At 36.2% G+C, this 21,896-nt stretch overlaps 1 protein-coding gene across 43 annotated transcripts in view; it reads left to right on the top strand.

The window, feature by feature from the left end:
- Positions 1–21,896, top strand: part of mbnl1 (muscleblind-like splicing regulator 1) — a 72,391-nt gene that overhangs the window by 39,014 nt on the left and 11,481 nt on the right. For all 43 annotated transcript variants that reach the window (XM_081375005.1, XM_081374991.1, XM_081375001.1 and 40 more), the window contains 3 exons: positions 17,594–17,764; positions 19,123–19,374; positions 21,125–21,364. In XM_081375005.1, the coding sequence (XP_081231131.1) occupies positions 17,594–17,764; positions 19,123–19,374; positions 21,125–21,364 (663 nt within the window). The remainder of the gene's footprint in view (positions 1–17,593; positions 17,765–19,122; positions 19,375–21,124; positions 21,365–21,896) is intronic.

Here is a 21,896-nt window from a genome sequence, read left to right as displayed (position 1 = left end):
ATCTTTACTGTTATTTTTGATCCACGAGTCCTTGCTGCATAAAAATATAAATTTATTTTAAAAAAGATCTTACTGATCCCAAACTTTTAAATGTTAGTGTATTTTCTTTTTTTACGTATTAAATATATTTTGTACAATGTTATTATATTGTTATTATATTGTTATATGATAGTTATATTATTAAATAAGTATATATTAATTATTATTATTATCAATACTATTATATATTTTATAGCACAGTCATGGTATACGTAATGATTTTTCTAGATAGAAGTAAAAATTAATTAAGTGAAAAGTACTTAAAAAAGTACTTAGTACATAAAAATAAAGTAAAAAATGTTAATATATATGGTATATGGTATTAAATAGATTTCCAGTTGCTTTTGAGTAATTCATTACATAAATCTCATTGCATTAACCTTTGCAAATTCAAACTGAAGGACAAGATAATTTGTTACAATTAAAAATATGTTGTCATACCTCACAGCTAGAGACACAGAACTGTTTTCTAAAGGAGGTTGAGTAAAAACAGACGAATCGTGTGAAGATCTACTGTGAATAAAGGCCTGTGAGAGTCGTGAATCTAGCGCTGGCCGCGTGTGTTTGTGTGTGTTTGAGAGAGAAAGAGAGGTAAAGATCTGAAGAAATTGTTTCAGTGCAGATGTGAACAGAAGAACATTGTCGTGTGTGTGTGTGTGTGTGTGTGTGTGTGTGTGTGTGTGTGTGTGTGTGTGTGTGTGTGTGTGTGTGTGTGTGTGTGTGTGTAACAGCTCTCTTGGCCATGTTGGATCATGCTGGCTGGATGAAAAGCACACTGTGAGGCTGCTGACGCTGACTGCCAGACACACACTCACACACTCACACACACACACTGCTCAGCTTTATCTATCATCCTTCCATCTGACAGAATGATAGATCTGTTATCTCTTCCTGTATAAATATCTCCAGACTGGCAGAGATAGAGAATGTGACACAAATTAAGTAAATAAAACTGACAGAAAAGGAGAGCTTTAATATGGAGGATAAAGGAACCTGTTAAAATAACAGGGATTTTCAGAGAGAAAGAGAGAGAGGAACAGCTATGAATTCGGTGTTGTTTTACACTTTTGCTTCAAGCAAAATGGAAGATCATAGAGTGGAAAAGTGGCTTTGAGTAAAGCTGACGTGGGTGAGAGATGTTTGAGCCGACTGGCCAGTTTCCTCATCTCTAACAAGAAACAGGCCAGCCATATGGTCCACAGAGATGGCCACTGCAAAACTTTTGGTGGGAACAGAGAAACAGGAAGATCTAAGTGTGGGTCAAAACAGACCAAGTAGGAGCTTCCTCATCCATGAAAAGACCACTTCATGAGGCCAAAGAGCATTTATCCCCATGTAAATGTCCCTGGATTGTGTACAGCTTATCAGTGTTTGTAATTTTGAAGTGGAAAATGGTTTTGTCTGGTCAGAATGATCATATTTAATGTCAAAATTACAACTGGGAGCTCTTTTTTAGACCCACTTTCCAAGTCGTAGAGATTTATTTGTAAAAGTTGAGTATATTTGTATGCATTTTATCTACTATTCATGAAGAAAAGAGAAAAGTTTGCCAGAAAATGCTACAAATTTATACACTTTGAGGTGACAGACAAAACTACATTTCCCATGATTCTCAGCTAAATACACTTTTTACACACCTAATGCGCATTTTTGCTTTGCATTTTGCTGAACTACTGCTAAAAAGCATCATGTTTTTGAAATTGAAAAGAAGAGAGCAATCAAATCTGAAACTGCCAAACATGTACATTTTACTCTGGCTAAAATCACATTACCTCATATTTAGGAATATGGGAAAATATATAGTTGCCCTACATTATTTCCCACTGAATATTCTGATTTAATCACAAATAGACCATTTGAGGTATTTTTTTTCCTCTTTTGAATAAATTACATTTTAAAATATATATAAAAAGAAAAAAATATTTTAAATTGTAATAATATTTCACAATTTTACTGTTTTATTGTGTTTTATGAGCATAAGAGACTTCTTTCAAAAACATAAAAAGATCTTACAGACCCCACACTTTTCAATGATAGTGTACGTCACATAATGCAAGTTAAATCTGTTTCAGTCATTGTAAGGATGTTTCATATAATGTTTTTATGTATGTCACTGCATTATGAGGGCAGCTCGCAGCTTAATGATTAGAGCAGACTGTGGATGGCCTTCTTTCAGATGATATAATTAGAACAGGTATCACATGACTAGGCATCTAAAACACACTTATGCGGTGACACACACACACACACACACACACAGTCATCAAGAAACACAACACAACTCAAGTATCTATGCTCTCAACGATGTGTATTTGCATATCATGCAAATCATTTGCCTGAATATAGTCAAATATGCTTTGCCTCCCCAGCAGCCCTCACAAGCTCAATCCGACAGAGGTGAAGTTGAGATCAACCAGTAGTAGAGGACCAGCACTCCCCTTTAACGCGTATCTCTCCATTTTGGCTCGAGTTGCGCAATTATGTGATGTACCAGAGGGCTCTTCTCATTTTAATGCCGCTGTTTGCTGGTAACGAACACTCCTTTGACCTTGTTCAGTCAGACAAGACGAATCTGAATGCTGAACAGGATGTTCAAAGCCGATGTAAAATAGCCGATATTTGTACACCTGCAACCGCACATCAGTTGAATTCTGTTTTGTACGTTTATTTTAGACTACATTTAGTCTATGAACTGAATTTGTGGCATATTTATTTATTGTTATGATTATCATTATTAATTAGAAACTTGGGCAAATTACCGTGAGAGCGCAATCCCATAAAAAAACAATGGAAGTTGAAAGTTCTGCGCGTGATCCACTGACGACACGCACATTAAAGAACCGTCCCAGTCAGATCATTTCCACAATGACCAACTCAATCTAACAAGAGCAGCGCAAATTAGCGTCTGGTTTAAGACATGCTTTTTTGGGGGCGTTAAATAATGGCGCAAATACTAGTAAATTGATTAGCTTTTTTAAATTGTGAGTCTATGGTTTTTAGAGAACTTCTAGGTGTCATTTTGTGTACCAGAATTCCTGTGTAAATACTCTGAGTTTTAAGGGTTAAGTGTGTTATTTTGTCCCACTAGCATCACAAAAACGTGTTAAAATAATGATTGTTTTCAAACAGGTTTCCTGAACGCTCCCGCCATCTGCCATTGGTTGGACAAACAGATTGCCCCACCCCAAACTCACAGCATTGGTTGAGCTCATGTTGCTGTGCGGGGACGCAAAAAATGACACACTTCAGCTTTAAACCTGAACTGATTTAGCTGTAAGGACCTTTCAGGGTTAGCTTAGAATTCATCCATCAATCATGAACCTGCCCTTGTTCTACAAATCAAATGGAACAAGGCAAAGATTACATGGGGACAACAGAAGAATACATTTACAAAGGCTAGATGCTGAGAAAAGATGTTGTTAATGGGATTTGTTTTCAATGGCGAAGTGTGAAAGCTTGAATCTCAGACGAATGTTGCGCTACTTTAGTGATGTTGCATAACATTATAGACATTTTTTGACATGATCCTGATGTTAATTGCCTTTTAAGAGCTTTGCATTGTTATGTATGACTTTACCAGCTTTAAAACTGACGTCTGCAAAGCCATTAGCAAAGTCTTCTTACAGCTAATGCACTCAGTCTTGGCAGCAAATAATTGAATCTGAATTTTCTTGACTGGAGATGCCAAATGGCAACTAATTCAGAGGTTTTTTTTTTTTCTTTAAAGGAAAGCATCTATGATTATATATCAGCGACACATGGCTGAATGTCCCTGTCTGCCCTCTTTTCAGATCGACCCAATGCCTATGATTATTTCAGTATTGGTTCAATATGTTCTCTCCCACAAGCTTGATACTCTTAGGGAAGAAAAAACACAAATAGCACACCTTTTATATCTTTTTTTTTTTTTCTAGAGAACAAAGGGAACCTTTCCTAGAGAAAATGTGAATTGCGCTTACCTTTGCATGGCAGTTACTTGGGTGTTTTGAGTGGTTGCTATATAGTTATTTAAAAGAGACTGTTAATTTGAGGTGTAATCAGTTAGTAAAACTAAAAGCGAACTAATAAAGAATTGTGTTTTGTAATGAAATAAAGCTGAAATAAACTAAAATATAAATATTAGACTAAAAATTAAAAAAAAATTAGAATGCTTTGTCAACAAAGTACTAAAATGACTAAAACTAAAATTTAAATAAATAAGTTACATATAAATGCAAAATTACTAAAACTTAAATTAAAATTAAATTGAAAAATTACATTTAAATACTTAAATACTACAATATTATATCTGAGCTATGTTAATATTATTCAATATTAATACTACGAAAGTATCTGAGCTATGTTTTCAAAATTTTCTACATTCATTTCAAACCCCTGAATTATTTGTTAACTTTAGGAACCTTAGGAAAAATATCTGATGCTTTGACACTGGAACATATTTCAGCTAAGAACCTCTGGGCTTTTCTTGCAGAACAATATTGAATAATAGATTGTTGTTCTTGTCTTGTTTTGGACTGTTTAGTTAGCACGCAAGTTTTTTAAGGGAGTTTGTAGCCTGGGATCATCCTCCTGTTTATAGGAGCTGATCTTGTATGTCTGAAGACCTCAGCGCTTCGGAATACGGCTCCCAGCGTTCGGCCAAACTCAATACAGAAGTCATGGCGGTCGGGTCAATCTCATGTTGCACACACTCACGGCTTTTAAAGCTCACGTCATCTCTGACCCCGTATCAACTCTTGTGTGTGTGTGTGTGTGTGCGCACGCACTCACTCTCTCTGTATTTGGCTATTTTTGACACCAAGCTTACATTCCAGAGTCTGAGACTGAAGGGTGAGGGTCTTTTTAGTTGTGTGTGTCTCGCTCTGTTTACATTTCGTTAAGTAATGGCAAACACACAACACTCTTGACAGGGTTTTTACTACACTGAACACCTATTAAAATCAAATCTAAACATTATTCTGCTACTGAAGTCAGTTTAGTGCACTGAGACACTAATGTACGACTCCATCTGTTAGGTTTACTCAGTCATAAAGTTAATGAGAGCTCTTTGATATTTGAATGGTTTCTCTCAGCTATCAGATTTAATTCAGACTTTTTTTTTTTTGCAGTTTTTTTGTTTGAGAAAGTGTTTGTCTTTAACTTTGCTGTAAAGATACCAAAGTCAGTCTATCTATCCATTTGTCCGTCTGTCTATCATTCTGTCTCTCTATCTAAGATAAATAGACAGATAGATAACAGATAGAAAGATAGATAGACAGACAGAGATAGATAGATAGATAGATAGATAGATAGATAGATAGATAGATAGATAGATAGATAGATAGATAGATAGATAGATAGATAGATAGATAGATAGATAGATAGATAGATAGATAGATAGATAGATAGATAGATAGATAGATAGATAGATAGATAGATAGATAGATAGATAGATAGATAGATAGATAGATTTATATAGCACCATTAATCACAACCTAGGTTGACCAGTGTGCTGCACAATAAAAACATAACAAGACAATACAATACAATATAATAAAATAAAATGCAATACAACTTCCTCATTGATTATATGCCAAATAAAAAAATATATATGTAGTTTTTAACTTAGATTTAAAAACAGGCAGTGATGATGCTGATTGAATACAGATAGATGTATCTTGTGCTCAGTGGTCTTGTGTGAGTAATGTGTGATTACAGTAACATTAAGCAAATGCAATCCACCTCAACACACTCGACAGCCACTGGAGAAGGGGACTGAACTCGTCTCACCATGTATGGAGACAGAACCGCGAATGCCCTGCCGCGGCCGGACCGCTGTTAGCAGCACACTCATGGAATGTACACGCACAGAAAACACAGACACACTGGGCATTCATTAGAGAATAAATGACTGTTTGAAAGCATAAACATGGGCGCAGTAAATCCACAGAGGACGTTTTCATTCCTGGACCAGGCCATAGTAACGAGCCAGCACTGAGATCTAACACACACACACACACACACACACACACACACAGAGTGTGAACACAAACAGCAGACTGAGAAAACTGTTTATCTGACATACTGTCCTAATGTGTCATAACAATCATCTAAATCCTGCCTCCTCCCTCTCTCTTTCTCTCTCTCTCTCTTGCTCTTTACCATAGCTCTATCATGATTTTTATGGATATCTACCAGTGCATTACGTTTTAGGTTTTTTTTTTTGGACATGTACCATGGTAGTACCGTAGTATTCTTTGAATCACCCAGAGTTTAATGTAAATAACATGCTACACGAACATGTTAATCATTCAGTATGGTAGATATCAAAGGAAGCATTGTATTACCAAGTATTAAAAGACAAGGGCTTATATAGTGGGCCAAGTTGTCTAATATCAAAGACTGCAGTCCTTGGTATTTATAGTTTCCAGTCACATGACAGTCATGGAGTCCTGGAGGGCAGAGCATCCATAGACCCTCAGCACACGCCTGTCAATTTTCAAAGTTTCAAGCCAGGAATATTTAGATCACCTCTCAAAAGAAGAAGAAAACTAAAAAAGATATGTAAACAAACTTGGGTATTTAGCATAATGACAGATTTACAAGCTATTTTTGTAGGCCGGTGATTTTAGACTGGGAACACCAAGTGTGACTTTGTTCCATTTTGTACAAAATAAAAGCATTTCAAAATGAACTTCCTGGTTAAACATTAAAGCACACTAGTGTGATAAACAGTGCAAATTTCTTTCATATTTTGTTGAATATGAACCAAATTATCCGCTTTTTTTCCCTTTTTTTTATACTGAGGTGCATAAGCTCAGATCAATGAGGCCTACGATCAATCAGTTCAATCAAAACCCGTCCTAATTCAAAGAAAACAAGTTGACAAAAAGATTGAATCCAATATTTGGTTATAATAAAGCATAGCGAGCGATTTACAAGCATTTTTTAAAAGGTCGGTCATTTTTGACCGGGAACACCAAAGGTGTTTCTAGATTTTCAACGCGGCTTTAGTACGTTAGTTATTACTAGCGCGAAGTGGAGGAAGCCATGTTTAGCCTAACTACAATTTGCCATCTGATACTATGGTATAATACTTTTTGTAGAGTGTATACTGTAAACAATTGATTATCGAAGATTTAAAAAGAAATCACACACCACAATTTGCTGTCCCACAAAAAAAAAAAAAAAAAAAAAAAGGTTTGCTCAAGTGCAAAACACTCTGAGTGTCATGTTGGTACTGGAGGACATTAGTTTTAAAAACTTTAAACCTTAATTGGCCCCAGAAAGAGTCAGATAGACAGCTTATCAGGAACACCCTGACCCTGATCTGTGTGTGTGTTGCTGTGAAAGAGAGATTTCACTGCTGCGTGACTCAGCTTCTAGTGAACTCTGGAATTGGACCCTGCACTTCCCGTAGAACTTAGGCTGAGTCATCAAAGCTCTGACTGACAGGAAATGCATCAATCATTAAGAGGGAGGGGTCACCGAACTGCATTATTCATTAGCGCAGTGACCATAACACACAAACAGTACTCGTGAAGCACTCCATTTTAGGGGATAAAATTCTTCTCATATCACATAAGCAAACAAAATGAACTTTGTAGTGCCATAACAAGCAAATCATGTGCATTTTGTGTTTGTGAAGCATCATATTATAGGTGAAATGCATATAATTACAGACATTTTTGAGGTTGTGCATGTGGGGTTCTTTAAAAACACACGCACACACACACACAAGCGATGGTACAGATGTGACCAGCCCTCCACAGACTGTTTGCTCAAACCTCGTGTCTGTCGTGGTCATGGTTTCCTAGCAACAGAGCCCTCCATCTAAGCCCAGCTCATTCTGATGTGTATTTATGAAAAAGGATAGAAAACACACTGAATTCAATTATCAAAGCCCTTGAATGACGAAGAAAGAGAGAGGAAAGGAGTCCTTTTTTAATGCTTTTATCTTTGTAAATGAAATTTATTTACATTCACAAACTCAGATAATGCATATTACAGAGTATGTAGTTATTGATCATATCTAATTTTGATTGGGCAATCATCATATTCGTATCCATTTAGTTCTTTATTTGCTAAGAAGATGCAGGTTAATATACAGTCAGCTGGACATTATCCCAAAATAAACTCCTTCAGGATGAAACAAGATCCCTCGGCTCCCTGATCAACATGTGGTTGTTTATTTTGCGGTAATAGCCGGCGGTCTGTAGGCTACATTGTCTCGTATGAGCTATGTTTAAAATGCAATATGAGTATAGTGTTTATGTATTCTTAGCAATTTATACTCCCTACTTTAAATAGCATGTGAAATTGAATGCAGTATGCAACAGTTAACATTACACGCATTCAAATTATTCTCACATTACCTCACTACATTACATATTTTATCCAGCAAATAACATCAAATTATCTTCTTGTATTTTTAATCCAGGTTTGTTTAAAAATATATTATCTTTTGGCAGTCTGATGGAATAATAAGTCAAATTTGAATTTACTTCCATTTATACTGTATATGTAAGGAATTATTGATGACGGGCCATGGATCATTAGAAAAGCAAGCGAAGTTACACTTCAAGTGTGCAATATTTTTTAATAATTCAATGGACCAGAGTCAATTATTCCACTTATACTACGGTTACCACAACGCAAAACATTGTTCAGATAAGAGAGAGAGAGAGATTAAGCGTATGTGAATTACCTATTTTGTTTGGCAGCAGTGTCTCTACGAATAGCGAAACTGTAAATGTATCTGCTTCAAAAATAGCGCCGTTATTACCTCGCTTGTGAGAAATGTCATGTATCTTTTCAATTGTTAAACTATTTTACTGATATTATTGTCAGAGCAGCGCTGACAACACGTTTCTGTGCGAGTGTGTGTCCTTACTGTATGTGTGTGTGTTTGAGTGGGAGAGAGAGCGGGAGAAAGAGAATAAAATGTGATTGTGTCATGGAAAAAAGTGGAAATAATTTGTCGTTTTTATCCTGTTGTTTACTATATTTATTTGCTTGGTCAGTGTCGCTGTGGGCTGTGAGGATCTTTAAAATAACTGCAATCATTTGGGAAGTGATATGGAACTGTGATGCGGTCGAGACCTGCCTGGAACTACTTTAGCCGAGCGTTTCCCTGAAAATAATTTTGCACATCTTAGCACGTTCGTCAACCAATCAGATTCAAGTATTTTACAGCCCTGTAGTGTATGTATATATATATAAATGATGCAGTACATATATTTACACACATAAGTATTTAATAATTAAGATTTTTTTAAGTTTCTGTAAAAAGTCTGTTATGCTCACCAAATGCATTTATTTGATCAAAAATACAGTAAAAATGGTAATATTGTAAAATATTACTACAATTTAACATAACTGATTTCTATTTGAATATCTTTACAAGTGTAATTTTTTCCTGTGTTGGCAAAAGCTGTATTTTCAGCATCATTACTCCAGTCTTCAGTGTCACATGATCATTCAGAAATCATTATAATATGCTGATTTGACCAGTAGTGAGTACACACACACACACACACACACACATTTTATGCACCATATCTAATAATAATAACTATAGAAAGTATTTAGAAGAGACCAAAGCTGCATTTGAGAAGCCCTGCACAGGACCTGAAAGAGATCACTCCGACTTTGAGGGTAAAGGTGGGAGGAACGGATAATCCCGTGGAGACTATACGGATAATCCCGGGATTATAATCCTAATCCTATGTCACACTGGACAGCTCACATTGCTGCTAATCGGCTGTAGCTCCCTAAAGCCACTGTGAACACTGTTAATCCTGTTACTGAGATCCACGTAATCTCACGCTGATAAGGTAATCATACAGAGAGTTAAATGTGTATGTGCATGCTGGTTATTGCCAACATGAGGGACCAGCCAATGATCTTCATGTCTCACTGAAAATGTAAATGTACTTTAGTCTGAAACGCATGGTATTAGGTTTAAGGGATAGAAAATATCATCGTCTCAATAGAAAAGTCCCCAACATCTATGTATGGAAGTAAACGTATCTGAATGACGCTAACTACGGCAGACAGCTCCGTGACCTTTGACCCCCTACCCTTTCGCTCCAGATGAGCCAGGCGTGTGGTCGAGTGAGATATGTGTAAGTAAATCTTGACAGGCGTGAGACAATGACAACAAACGCGCTCCGTGAGAGCTCTTGGCAGTGTCAGAAGGGGCTGTGCATCGAGGAAAAAATAAAGAGGCAAAGAAACTGTTAACGAGAAAAGAGTTGGCACAGATGACCAAGATCTGACTCTCTCTCTCTCTCTTTCCCCGCAGCCACAAAACTGTGGTCAGAAATGGAGCGAGAGGTGGACAGTGCTCAGAAAAATATATACAATTTTCTAAACAATATGGTGTAAAACAATCAACACTGTTGTTGGTGGTTGCTATGGTGTTGCTAAGGTCTTTTGAGTTGTTACAATGTAAAAACTGTCCACTGATCTGAACCTGCCGATTGCTTAGAAAAACGATGGCACATTTTTCTTCAAAAGCCGCATGATTTGAGGTATCATTCGTATCCTTGGCACAAAATTAGTTCATTTAGTTTCACACCAAGGTGTAACTAAATGAGTTAAATTAAACAGGTCTGTTTAAATCACTAGCCCTAAATATGAGCAATAGTAATTGCACACATTTCTGCCACATAAGAAAAAAAAAAGTGCTTTGGTAAATTATGACAAAAACGGTTATGAGATAAAACCTGAAATTATGACTCTATATACATTATGCATTATATCGTATTTGGACTTTTTGTCTCAATAGTTTTTGTCAATTTCGACTACATCATTATGAATTATGTCATAATTATGACTTTGTATCTTATCATTTTGACTTTTTGTCATAATTTTGACTTGTCAATTTCAACATTACATCTTATGACCTAGTGTCTCAAAAATTATGATTTACCAAAGCATGTTTTTTTCTTATGTGTTGGAAAACAGTTTCTATAAGAATGAATTCACTTCATTAGTGAGAAGGAAGAGCAGGACTTATTTCAGTAATATACACGCACAGAATGAAGGGAAAATAAATCGCTATTGAGCTCTGACACGCGCACACATTGTAAAACATGTCCGACAGAAAACTGTAAGTCAGCACAAGCACAAAGGGACTCTGTTGCTGAGGGACAGCAGCGGCTGACACTATACACAAGGATGAAACCTTCCTCTATCCCCTTAAAATCACACACACACCATTATTTAATCTGTGCTAATAATTGTATCCACATGTCAGTGACACTGCATTTATACATTTGAATATTATTGGATTCCCTGTAACTTGCTGTTTATCATGTTAATCCTGCAAGTGAGCAATGCAATGCAATATAACTATTTTTTTTTTCTGTCAACTTCAAGCTAAACTAATTTTATATCATGGTATAGAGACTATTGGCAGAAAAAAATGCCTTTAAACTTCTAGATGTCTATCTTATCCTTTCCAGTCAGCTAAACTTTCTGAAACTTGAGATGGGCTGAGTTGATTTTTTTCTGGAATTTCAGTCCAGCTGTAAAAGAGAACGTCAGCAAATCAACGAGGAAGAGAGGACACTTCTTGTTATTTGTTTAATTTAAAGGGTCAGAGAGGGTGGAAATGGTCACGTAAAACTAAATCACTAAGAACTATATAATATTTGATGCAAGAACCCTTTATTAACACTGACACTTAAAAAAAAAAGGAATTAGTTTCTTGAAGGGATAGTTCACCCAAAAATGAAAATTCTGTCCTCATTTATTCATCCTGAAGTTGTTCCAAACCTGTATACATTTCTTTCTTCCTTTTTTTTAAGAATATGGGTAACCAAACAGTTGATGGACCCCATTGACTTCCGTAGTATGTAAAAAAAAAAAAAAAAAAAATTCTGTGGAAGTAAATACCGACATTCTTCAAAATATCATCTTTTGTGTTCAACTGAAGAAAGAAACTCATGCAGATTTAAAACAACTTGAGGGTGGATAAATGTGGACAGAAGTTTCATTTTTGGCTGAACTATCACTTAATTATTACTTATTTGTTTTTTTTCTTTCTTGTTTTACAGATTTAATGTAGGCTTTTATTCACAAATAAACATTGATCAGTGAACATAGATAGAAGCTCATCTGTACCTGCTTGACATGCAAGAGCAAACCTCATCGGTTCTTGCGGAAGCTCAAACGTGCTGCATAACACGAGAATGAACCTCATTGGTTCTTGCTGAGGCTCAAACGTGCTGCGTAACACGAGAATGAACCTCATTGGTTCTTGAAGAAGCTCAAAAGTGCTGCGTAACACAAGAATGAACTTCATTGGTTCATGCGGAAGCTCAAACTTGCTGCGTAACACGAGAATGAACCTCATTGGTTCTTGAAGAAGCTCAAAAGTGCTGCGTAACAAGAATGAACCTCATTGGTTCTTGCTGAGGCTCAAACGTGCTTCGTAACACAAGAATGAACCTCATTGGTTCTTGCGGAAGCTCAAAAGTGCTGCGTAACACAAGAATGAACCTCATTGGTTCTTGAAGAAGCTCAAAAGTGCTGCGTAACACAAGAATTAACCTCATTGGTTCTTGAAGAAGCTCAAACGTGCTGCATAACACAAGAATGAACTTCATTGGTTCATGCTGAAGCTCAAACGTGCTGCGTAACACAAGAATGAACCTCATTGGTTCTTGCTGAAGCTCAAAAGTGCTGCGTAACACATGAATGAACCTCATTGGTTCTTGAAGAAGCTCAAACGTGCTGCGTAACACAAGAATTAACCTCATTGGTTCTTGCGGAAGCTCAAACGTGCTGCGTAACACGAGAATGAACCTCATCGGTTCTTGAAGAAGCTCAAACGTGCTGCGTAACACGAGAATGAACCTCATTGGTTCTTGCGGAACCTCAAACGTGCTGCGTAACACAAGAATGAACCTCATTGGTTCTTGCGGAAGCTCAAACGTGCTGCGTAACACAAGAATGAACCTCATTGGTTCTCACACTGCTCAATATGGATTAGTGTTACGATCTCTTTAGCCTCAACTAAGGTGATGCACGTACTCTTTACTGTTTGGAACAGTGCTTATGTTGCCATATGCAAGCAGTGACCTAAACAACCTGCCATACCAGTGCTGAAAAGAGTGCTTTCTCTCTCTCTGTCTCTCTCTCTCTCTCTCTCTCTCTCTCTCTCTCTCTCTCTCTCTCTCTCTCTGTCTCTCTCTCTCTCTCTCTCTCTCTCTCTCTCTCTCTCTCTCTGTCTCTCTCTCTCTCTCTCTCTCTCTCTCTCTCTCTCTCTCTCTCTCAGCTGTCTGTTGGGTGGCCGAGTGACGGTCAGGAATGACTTTCTCTCTAGCCTCTCTGATTTCACTGACAGCGCTGTCTATAATGCACTCTGTCTGAGGATCCTGTTTCAAATGCATTTCCTGCAGTGCACAACTGAAGGCTTTTCACTCCTGTGACAAAAAAACTACCAACAACACATGAAAGAAAAACAAAATGTTATATTAACACCTATTCATGAACTTGCCAGACAGAGTTATATTCACTCAAAATGGAAGTATATTTATGGGTAACACTTTACAATAAGGTCTCATCTGTTAACATTAGTTAATGCATTAGTTAATATGAACTAATTATGAGCAATATATATTTTAAAAGCAATAGCTATTATAAACCTTTTTTAATAAAAATACAGTTGTTCATTTTTCATATTAGTTAACAGTGAATGCTAATTAGAACAGTAAATGCTATAGAATTATTGTTTATCATTAGTTCATGTTAACTGATATAGTTAAATAGTTTTAACAAATCAAACCTTATTATGAAGTGTTACCTAGTTTTATAGTGTAACTATAAAATGTTTTTTTTTTTTACATTTTTAAATTTGCATATATGCAAACAATGCCAAAATATTTTAATCTACTCAACATCATTCATAAAGTATTGTAAACAGAAGAAAAAAAATCTTACTGATTCAGTGTTTGCAACTACAAAAAAATCTACAATTCTAGGTTGACTTGAGGTTTGGTTAATAACTCCATAACTCCAGATCTCACTCCAGAATTAATTTTCTCCCACTGAATGACTTTTCAGTTATATGAATCATTTTTAAAACAGCAATATGTCAGAAAATCAGTGAATGCGTAGCATGTCCTTGCATGTGCCAGTCATGTGACCTGAGCCCCTATGCTGCTGTACTGCAGAAGGGTTCAGGTAGGGTGAGTGATGGGGTCAGTGCAACTCGACTCGCACGGCTCGTCCCATTTCGCCCACCTCCCATAAACACTTTTTTCTTTTACTCTTCAACCTCATTCTTTCCTTTCCACCATGCGGTCTCATTTTTGCTCTCGTCCTTTCGGCAGGTCAGTGAGAGTACAGTACAGTACATTTCTCGCACATGCTCAGTAGGGCTGTGTCACACCTTTCACAGAATGTTCTCACCCCACTCGCACACCCTTCTACATGCACAAACCCGCTTAAACACACACACACACACACACACATTGTGATCCAATAAACACTTTCATTGCTTACATTTATAGTTGAATCTGACTTTCCTCCCATTTTTGATTGTGCTGACAAATATTACGTGTCAGTGACTCCATGTCTGGGAATAATAATGTCCATGCATGCAGGGATATTTTTACTATTTTACATGAAGAAAAGATATTTATAACATTTTTAACAGGCTGGAGAAGTTGGTTAGTGGATCATTGTCTGAATTTGTGGCAAATAAATTGGAATAATTGAATAAATAATTGAATAAAAACATTACTCATTGAGTAGAATAATATTATAAAATATTGTATAATTATTATATTAAATTGTAATAATTAATATAATAACCAACAATATTTTTTAATTGTTAGAGTTAAAAAAAAACTCAACAGGCTGAAATGAAGTGACATTGTGAAGCATTTTAATCTGCAATTTTCCTTTAAAAAGTGTAAAATGCAGTACATTTGATTAAAAACTATGGCTTATCACTGTTTTGCCTTTTTTATATGTTCTATAAAATTCTATATTAAATGATCAGACAGCAACAGCTGCTAATGTAGGGTTGGTCAGTAAAATTTGTAGTCTGGTTAAGCAAAGGTCAATTCATTTTTGAGTACGAGATACTTTGTCACTTTCATTTGAGCTGCATAAATCAAATATGCAGAAAAGCAGTAGTAAATAAAGTCAGAGAGTTTTGAGAAAGATATATTTGAGTGTTCATCCTCTCAAAGCTCAGTGTCGTTTCACAGAAGCCAGCTTTTCTAATGTCTTAAACAGATGGTAGAAACTTCAGCTCACAGAATACCAGCCAGACACTCTTTGATTGGCCAGCTCACAGCCGAGGACGTGTGTGTTTTATTTATTTATTACATACTGCATAGATAGGAGATCAAACTTACTTCACAGTTCTAGAATGTTCTGCTGTCTGCTTTAGCCTCTAATTCTAGTGTGTTGCTGACCGGTTCTAGAAAGTGAATTCAATCTGAATTATTTCCAATAGGCTATTGTTAATCCTCTAACATTGTTTTGGAGTGTATACGTTACCAAACTGCTAATGTGTCGTGTTGTTGTGTAAATGTGATTATCACATCAAGACTTGTTTTAGAAAAGTTCCTAGTTTATTTGTGTTGGGAAAACCCTCATTTATAGTATTTGCAGCCTGTGGAGATCTTCGCTCGTGACGTCATCAGTGACCAGGATGAATCGATCATGCCTGTCAACGTATGATAGTGGAGGAAGGCAAACCCAGAGAGGGCTTAACATTTAGTGGGGTGTTTGTGTGTGTGATACTGTGGGCGACATCTGACTCCCTGCTATTTTTCCCTCGAATTAACTGACCTGACCTCTCGTCCACAATGTTTGTCTAACATGTCTCCCGCATACTATGGACATGATCTAGCTCAGGGCTGTCCAGTCCTGCTCCTGACGGGCAAACGTCCTGCAGAGTTATGTTCCAACACACTTTCCTGGAAGTTTCTACTTACTGAAGGTCTTGATTAGCAGGTTCAGGTGTGTTTAATTAGGGTTGGAGCTCAGTTCTGCTGGACAGTGGCTTTTAAGTTATAGTGTCAAAACTTTTTTTAAATAAAAAGTCATCAGTTATAATGTTATTTTAGGAATTCATCATTTGACAACAAACATCTAAATCCTTTTGAGGAAATAAACCCTTCAAATCTGCCTATTTAGTTTGTTGGAATGTGAAGGGTTAAATGAAAGATGCCCGTTTTTATATATATATATATATATAATTTCATAACTCTTGTTATTTCTAATGTATTTTGAATCAAATAAATGCAGCCTTGATGAGCAGAGACTTTCAAAAACATGATAAAATCTTATCGACCCCAAACTTTTGAATGGTAATGCATATTTTTGTTTTATTGTGACTTTTGAGGAGAAGTAAATTCCATTTCCAGAAAGGTTTTAGCCCCGTGTGGTCATCCAGATAGGATCCATCCACTGGTCTGCATAGTACACAACTGCATAACACTCTGTCAAAGTGCTGGTTGCTGAGATAATTGAACATTTAACCACAGAAAATGGCAAAAAGGCTTTATTTTGGTCACAGCAGACAGACATGATGACAGCGTCAGAAAAGAGAAGGTTAATTACCGTCTGCACTGGACATGCTCTCACCAACGCAGCCCAGAGACAGACACTCATCCTCTCGGGTCACACAGGGTTACTGTAGATCCATAAACTCATCAGATGAATTTCTCTCGCACTGATGTGGCTAGTTTATCAATACTCCGCTGATCAATTGAGTGACATTATGTCAGGGCCGATTCCACATGGGCTGAAAGCTGCTGCGAAGTTACATTCAGATGCATTAGAGCATAGGGCTTTCCCATGCACTCAATACTGTCAGCTGGAATGGGAACAGGGTGTTCCTTTTATCTACTAACCCTAACAGAGTGAACCAGAACAGGAGATGCCAGTTGCATGCCATTTACTGTCAAGTGTCAGTGCAATGAATTTTCAGATGCAAATTTGTCCGATTGATATAAACCCTTAATTACTAACCCTTAATAACTAAGCATAAGCATGATTTATATATATATATATATATATATGTGTGTGCGTATAAAATATGTTTTTATTAATAATATATTAATATAAAATATTTATTTTTGCTCTTGCTAGTTGCTTATTTTGGTCTGTGTTACTGTACGTTTCTGCAGTATGTGTTACTGGATACTTTTAAAATGACTTTTTACATTTGTCTACTTTGCTGTAAAGAGGGATAAAGCTTCAATAATATCTGCTTAGTGGGTCAGAAGAGCATATTTGAGGAAGATAGGGGAAAATAAGATGTTGAAAAGTTAGTTCACCCACAAAATTTATATTCTGTCATAATTTTCTCATTTTCTGTTCATCATGTCATTATGCCTAATTTTTAACTCTGGTTTTTAATTTAATTTTGGTTTTTATTTTTGAATTATTATTATTTTTATTTAATACAATTACAAATTAATTACTATTATTTTTTACAGGTACAAATATAACTTAAAAACATTCAAATCAGACTCAATAAAACACGAGATTTAATATGTTTATGTTCTTTTTTTCTCCTCGCGTTCTTTCTCTGTCTCAGGGTCGTTGTTCCAGAGAGAACTGTAAGTACCTGCACCCTCCTCCTCACCTGAAGACTCAGCTGGAGATAAACGGCCGTAACAATCTGATCCAGCAGAAGAACATGGCGATGCTCGCCCAGCAGATGCAGCTAGCCAATGCCATCATGCCTGGAAGTCAGCTTCAGCCAATGGTGAGGCTCCATTCTTTTAACCTACCCCCTTAAAAAGCAAGAGTGATTACCCACACATAAACATTTTTTTGTAAATAAGCATAAGCATGATTTGTATATATATATATATATATATATATATATATATATATATATATATATATATATATATATATATATATATATATAATGGCCCCAAAAAGTAGAGACCTTTGGCTTTTAGGAGTATAAAGGCCCCATTCACACCAAGAGCAATAACTAAAACGATAACTATATTAGTGTCCACATCAGCAGACAATATCATTCTGTTTATTCTAAGTGCAAGCTGTGGTTTTGTCATCGGCCACTTTAAATGCTCGAGCTCTCTAAAGCTGGAAAGGATTTTAAAGGATGGATTCTGATTGGCTGTCATTGTTTTTATCTTTCCTCAGCTGGAAAAAAATTATTTTGAAAGTGATTCCAAAGACATAATTTCTCTGCACTATTATCGTTAAAGTTGTGGTGTAGACTCTGCTATTCTATTATATTTAGAACGATTTTTTTTACTATATCTTTATCATTATCATAATAGTTTTCGTCCTTGGTGTGAACAGCTTTAAGAAAGGTCCATTATATATGTAACTTGCCAAGATAATATTTTTAATATTTTTTTTATAATTCATTATATTATGTTGTATTAATTTATCACATTTATCAAATACTATAAGGTGGGTTGGTATAAAATATGGGTAATATGTGTTTTTTTATATTTTTGTTAATATAATGCATTGATATAATAAATTGCAATGAATTATATTGTATTAAGTTCATTTATAACGTAAAATGTGTTTTTTTTAATATTCCTTATAATTTATTATATTAATATAATAAATTATAATGACTTCTATTAAATTTGTCACATGTGTAGTGTGTTTTGGTTGTTTTTTCTCTGTTCCCATCTACCCGAGTTTGCCTGAAAAACAGGCTTTATAAAAGACTGTTTTTGTTCTCTACTCCTTTCGTCGTGCGTGTTACTACAACAACCATTCCTGACAATACTGTAGTATAATATATGGGTAATATGTTTTTTTGATATTATTATTATTAATATAATGTATTATAATTTATTAATGTAATAAATTATAATCATTTATGTCATATTATATCAGATGTATTATATTCAAATGTACTTATGTCATAAATGATTAACAAAAAAGAAAGAATATGCTTTTTTTGGACATGGTAAAAAAATATAATAATACCATTAAACCCTGTACTGCCACAGTCCTTTTTTGTAAGCATGGATAATAGTCAACTATTCATTATTTTTTTACTCTTGATTGTATTATTTACACAAGTCACATAAAGTTTTATTTATTGTTATTTATTGTCTGTTTCAGCCTATGTTTTCAGTCGCGCCAAGCCTTGCAACCAACGCCAGTGCAGCTGCTGCAGCGGCTGCCGCGGCTGCGTTCAATCCGTACCTGGGCCCAGTGTCACCTGGGCTGATGTCGGCAGAGATCATGCCCAACACACAGGTGCTGATGGCGGGCAACCCTGCAGTGGCATCCATGCCGTCCGCTGCCAACGCTGCAGCCGCTGCTGCTTCAGCTGTGGCCGCCCAGAAACTCCTCAGAACAGACCGCCTGGAGGTATGAGGTCATCAGAGAGCGATGACATTAGGGTACACTGTCATACCGAAACAGCAAATCTATATATTTTTCTTTCACACATACACCAGTGGCCGGTTGCATAAACTGCCAAGACTATTCTTACAAGTTAGTCATCTTTTTTTTCTTTCTTTAAGACGTTACAGCCACAATGGGTAGTTTTTAAGAAATAAAGGAGCTGCTGCCCCCTGCTGACCACTGGATGAAAAAACACATTTCCCCATCTGAGACAGTGTCATAATATCGGCTATGTTCTTAATCAAATAAATACACTCTGCACACTACATACTACACACTATATAGTGTACCACACAGTACTATATGCTGCCTACTGTTTTGTTTTTATAAAAAATGTACTGTATGTGCAACAGTAACAGTATGTAGTATGCACCGGTAAATGTTTAAAAGGTAGGGTAGGCAATTTTTAGAGAGGCTAAAAATAGTGAGCTAGCTTTGAAAGCATAAGATCACACCCTCTCTTCAGAGCGTCTCCAAAGCCACGCCTCCTTCAAAACACATGAACACACACAGCCGGGAGCAAAGCTTCAGGAGAGACGGCATTAAACTACTTCATGTCTCAAAGCACATAACATTACATTGATAATGAACATCAAATTAAAGAGCGCTGACCTGTCCCACCTGACTGCTGCAGATTCATTTCGTGTTGCCATTTAAACATATTCAAGTTGCGAAAGTGAACGCAGCATAAGCTGGTTGTTTTGGTTCAGGAGGAACTGTTAAAGGTGCTGCCGTTTCTGTTTTGGTGCTCAGTGACTGACGTCTGTCTAACTCTGCATAGCATGAAACGCGCTGATGATGTGTGATGTTTGCGTGAGCATCGTACGCCGATGTATGAATTTGCATACGTTGACAGGCAGGTAGAATGCCCTCCACAGACGATATATATGCATATGACTTAGTGATTGCTATCAGGATGTGAAGAGACTTTCAACCAGCATAATAAAAAATGTTTCTGTTGCAAATCACCTACCCTGCCTTTAAGCTGTAGTATGCTACTCTGCCACATTTATTGGGAATAAATAAGGGTTTATTTTTCATTTTAATGCAATTAATCAAGTAATCGAATAAAAAGAGGATTACAGTTCAAATTAAGTCTGATATTACTTCCACCATAACTATGGAAATGGAAGGTTGTATATTTTTAATATAAATATTAAATGTTTTTCAATATAAAATAAATTACAATTAATTATGTGTATTATATTGTATTCATAAAAAGTTGTTTGCCTATAAATCAACAAGGTAGGTTCAGGTTGGTTAAATGTGTTTAATATTATTATTCATATAATTTATTATATCATATTAAATGACATAAGCATTCTTTGCAGTGTACTCTGGTTGTATACTACACATTTTAGCAATATTGCAATTGAATACACTTTTATAGAAAATGTCTTAACTTCTGGCAAATAATAAGAAAAGGAAGGGATATTAAAAAAAATAGCATTTCATTGTGGGATACGATATTCTGTACAGTGTACTTCGCCATCCAAGTATTCCACACATACAGAAAGTTCAAATATTATGCACACACTATGCATACTATTTTGTTTCAATAGTAGCATTCCATGTTGAACATAATTACATTAAATTTAAGATTACAGGGTTTCTTCATTAATGAAACTTTGTTAGTGCACATTTTAGCAAACCTTTTTTACACTAACACAAAATATGCAAACGGTGAATACATCATGTTTGCATGCATTCTCAGGTGTGTCGTGAATACCAGCGTGGCAACTGCTCTCGTGGGGAGACGGACTGCAGGTTTGCCCACCCTTCCGACAGCACAATGATCGACCCCAGTGACAACACGGTGACGGTGTGTATGGATTACATAAAGGGCCGCTGCTCCAGAGACAAGTGCAAATACTTCCACCCTCCTGCACATCTGCAGGCCAAGATCAAAGCAGCCCAACACCAGGTCAATCAGGCCACGGCCGCCGCTGCCATGGTGAGCACGCTCTCTACTGTACAGCACACTTACTGTATCCCATTCATCACACTGTATATACAATCAACACTTTCTCAGATGCTATGTATTTGATCTCGGGTTAACATTGACACTCTGTAAAGTATGCATTTAAAAAAAATCAGGAGTCTTTAAATAAGGATTAATGAGCATTTTAGGAATGTTTCTTATGCATTATATTTTTGACAGAGCTCTATACCTCTCAAGTCATTGCCATTCCCATTTAAACTGCATAAATACGTAATTTCAACATCCTGTCGAGCAGAGAGCAGTGTCATAATTATTTTTATGTAATCATTTCTGCACATTAAATGTATGTTTGCAATCCAGCTCAATGTTATCCACTGTTGACGTATTGCACAACTGTTTATTGTCAATGAAACCCTGTAAATGTTACGATAATTGATGTACTTGTTAATCTTAATCTCAGTACAGAGTTTCCTAAAACAGAATGGACTGTATTTCTGCATGCCTTAGTCCTGATATCCCCCTGTATACTGCATTCCAATGATTT

This window comes from Scardinius erythrophthalmus (genome assembly GCF_964197995.2).
Source record: "Scardinius erythrophthalmus genome assembly, chromosome: 9".
NCBI lineage: Eukaryota > Metazoa > Chordata > Actinopteri > Cypriniformes > Leuciscidae > Scardinius > Scardinius erythrophthalmus.
This window is presented reverse-complemented; position numbering and strand designations above follow the sequence as displayed.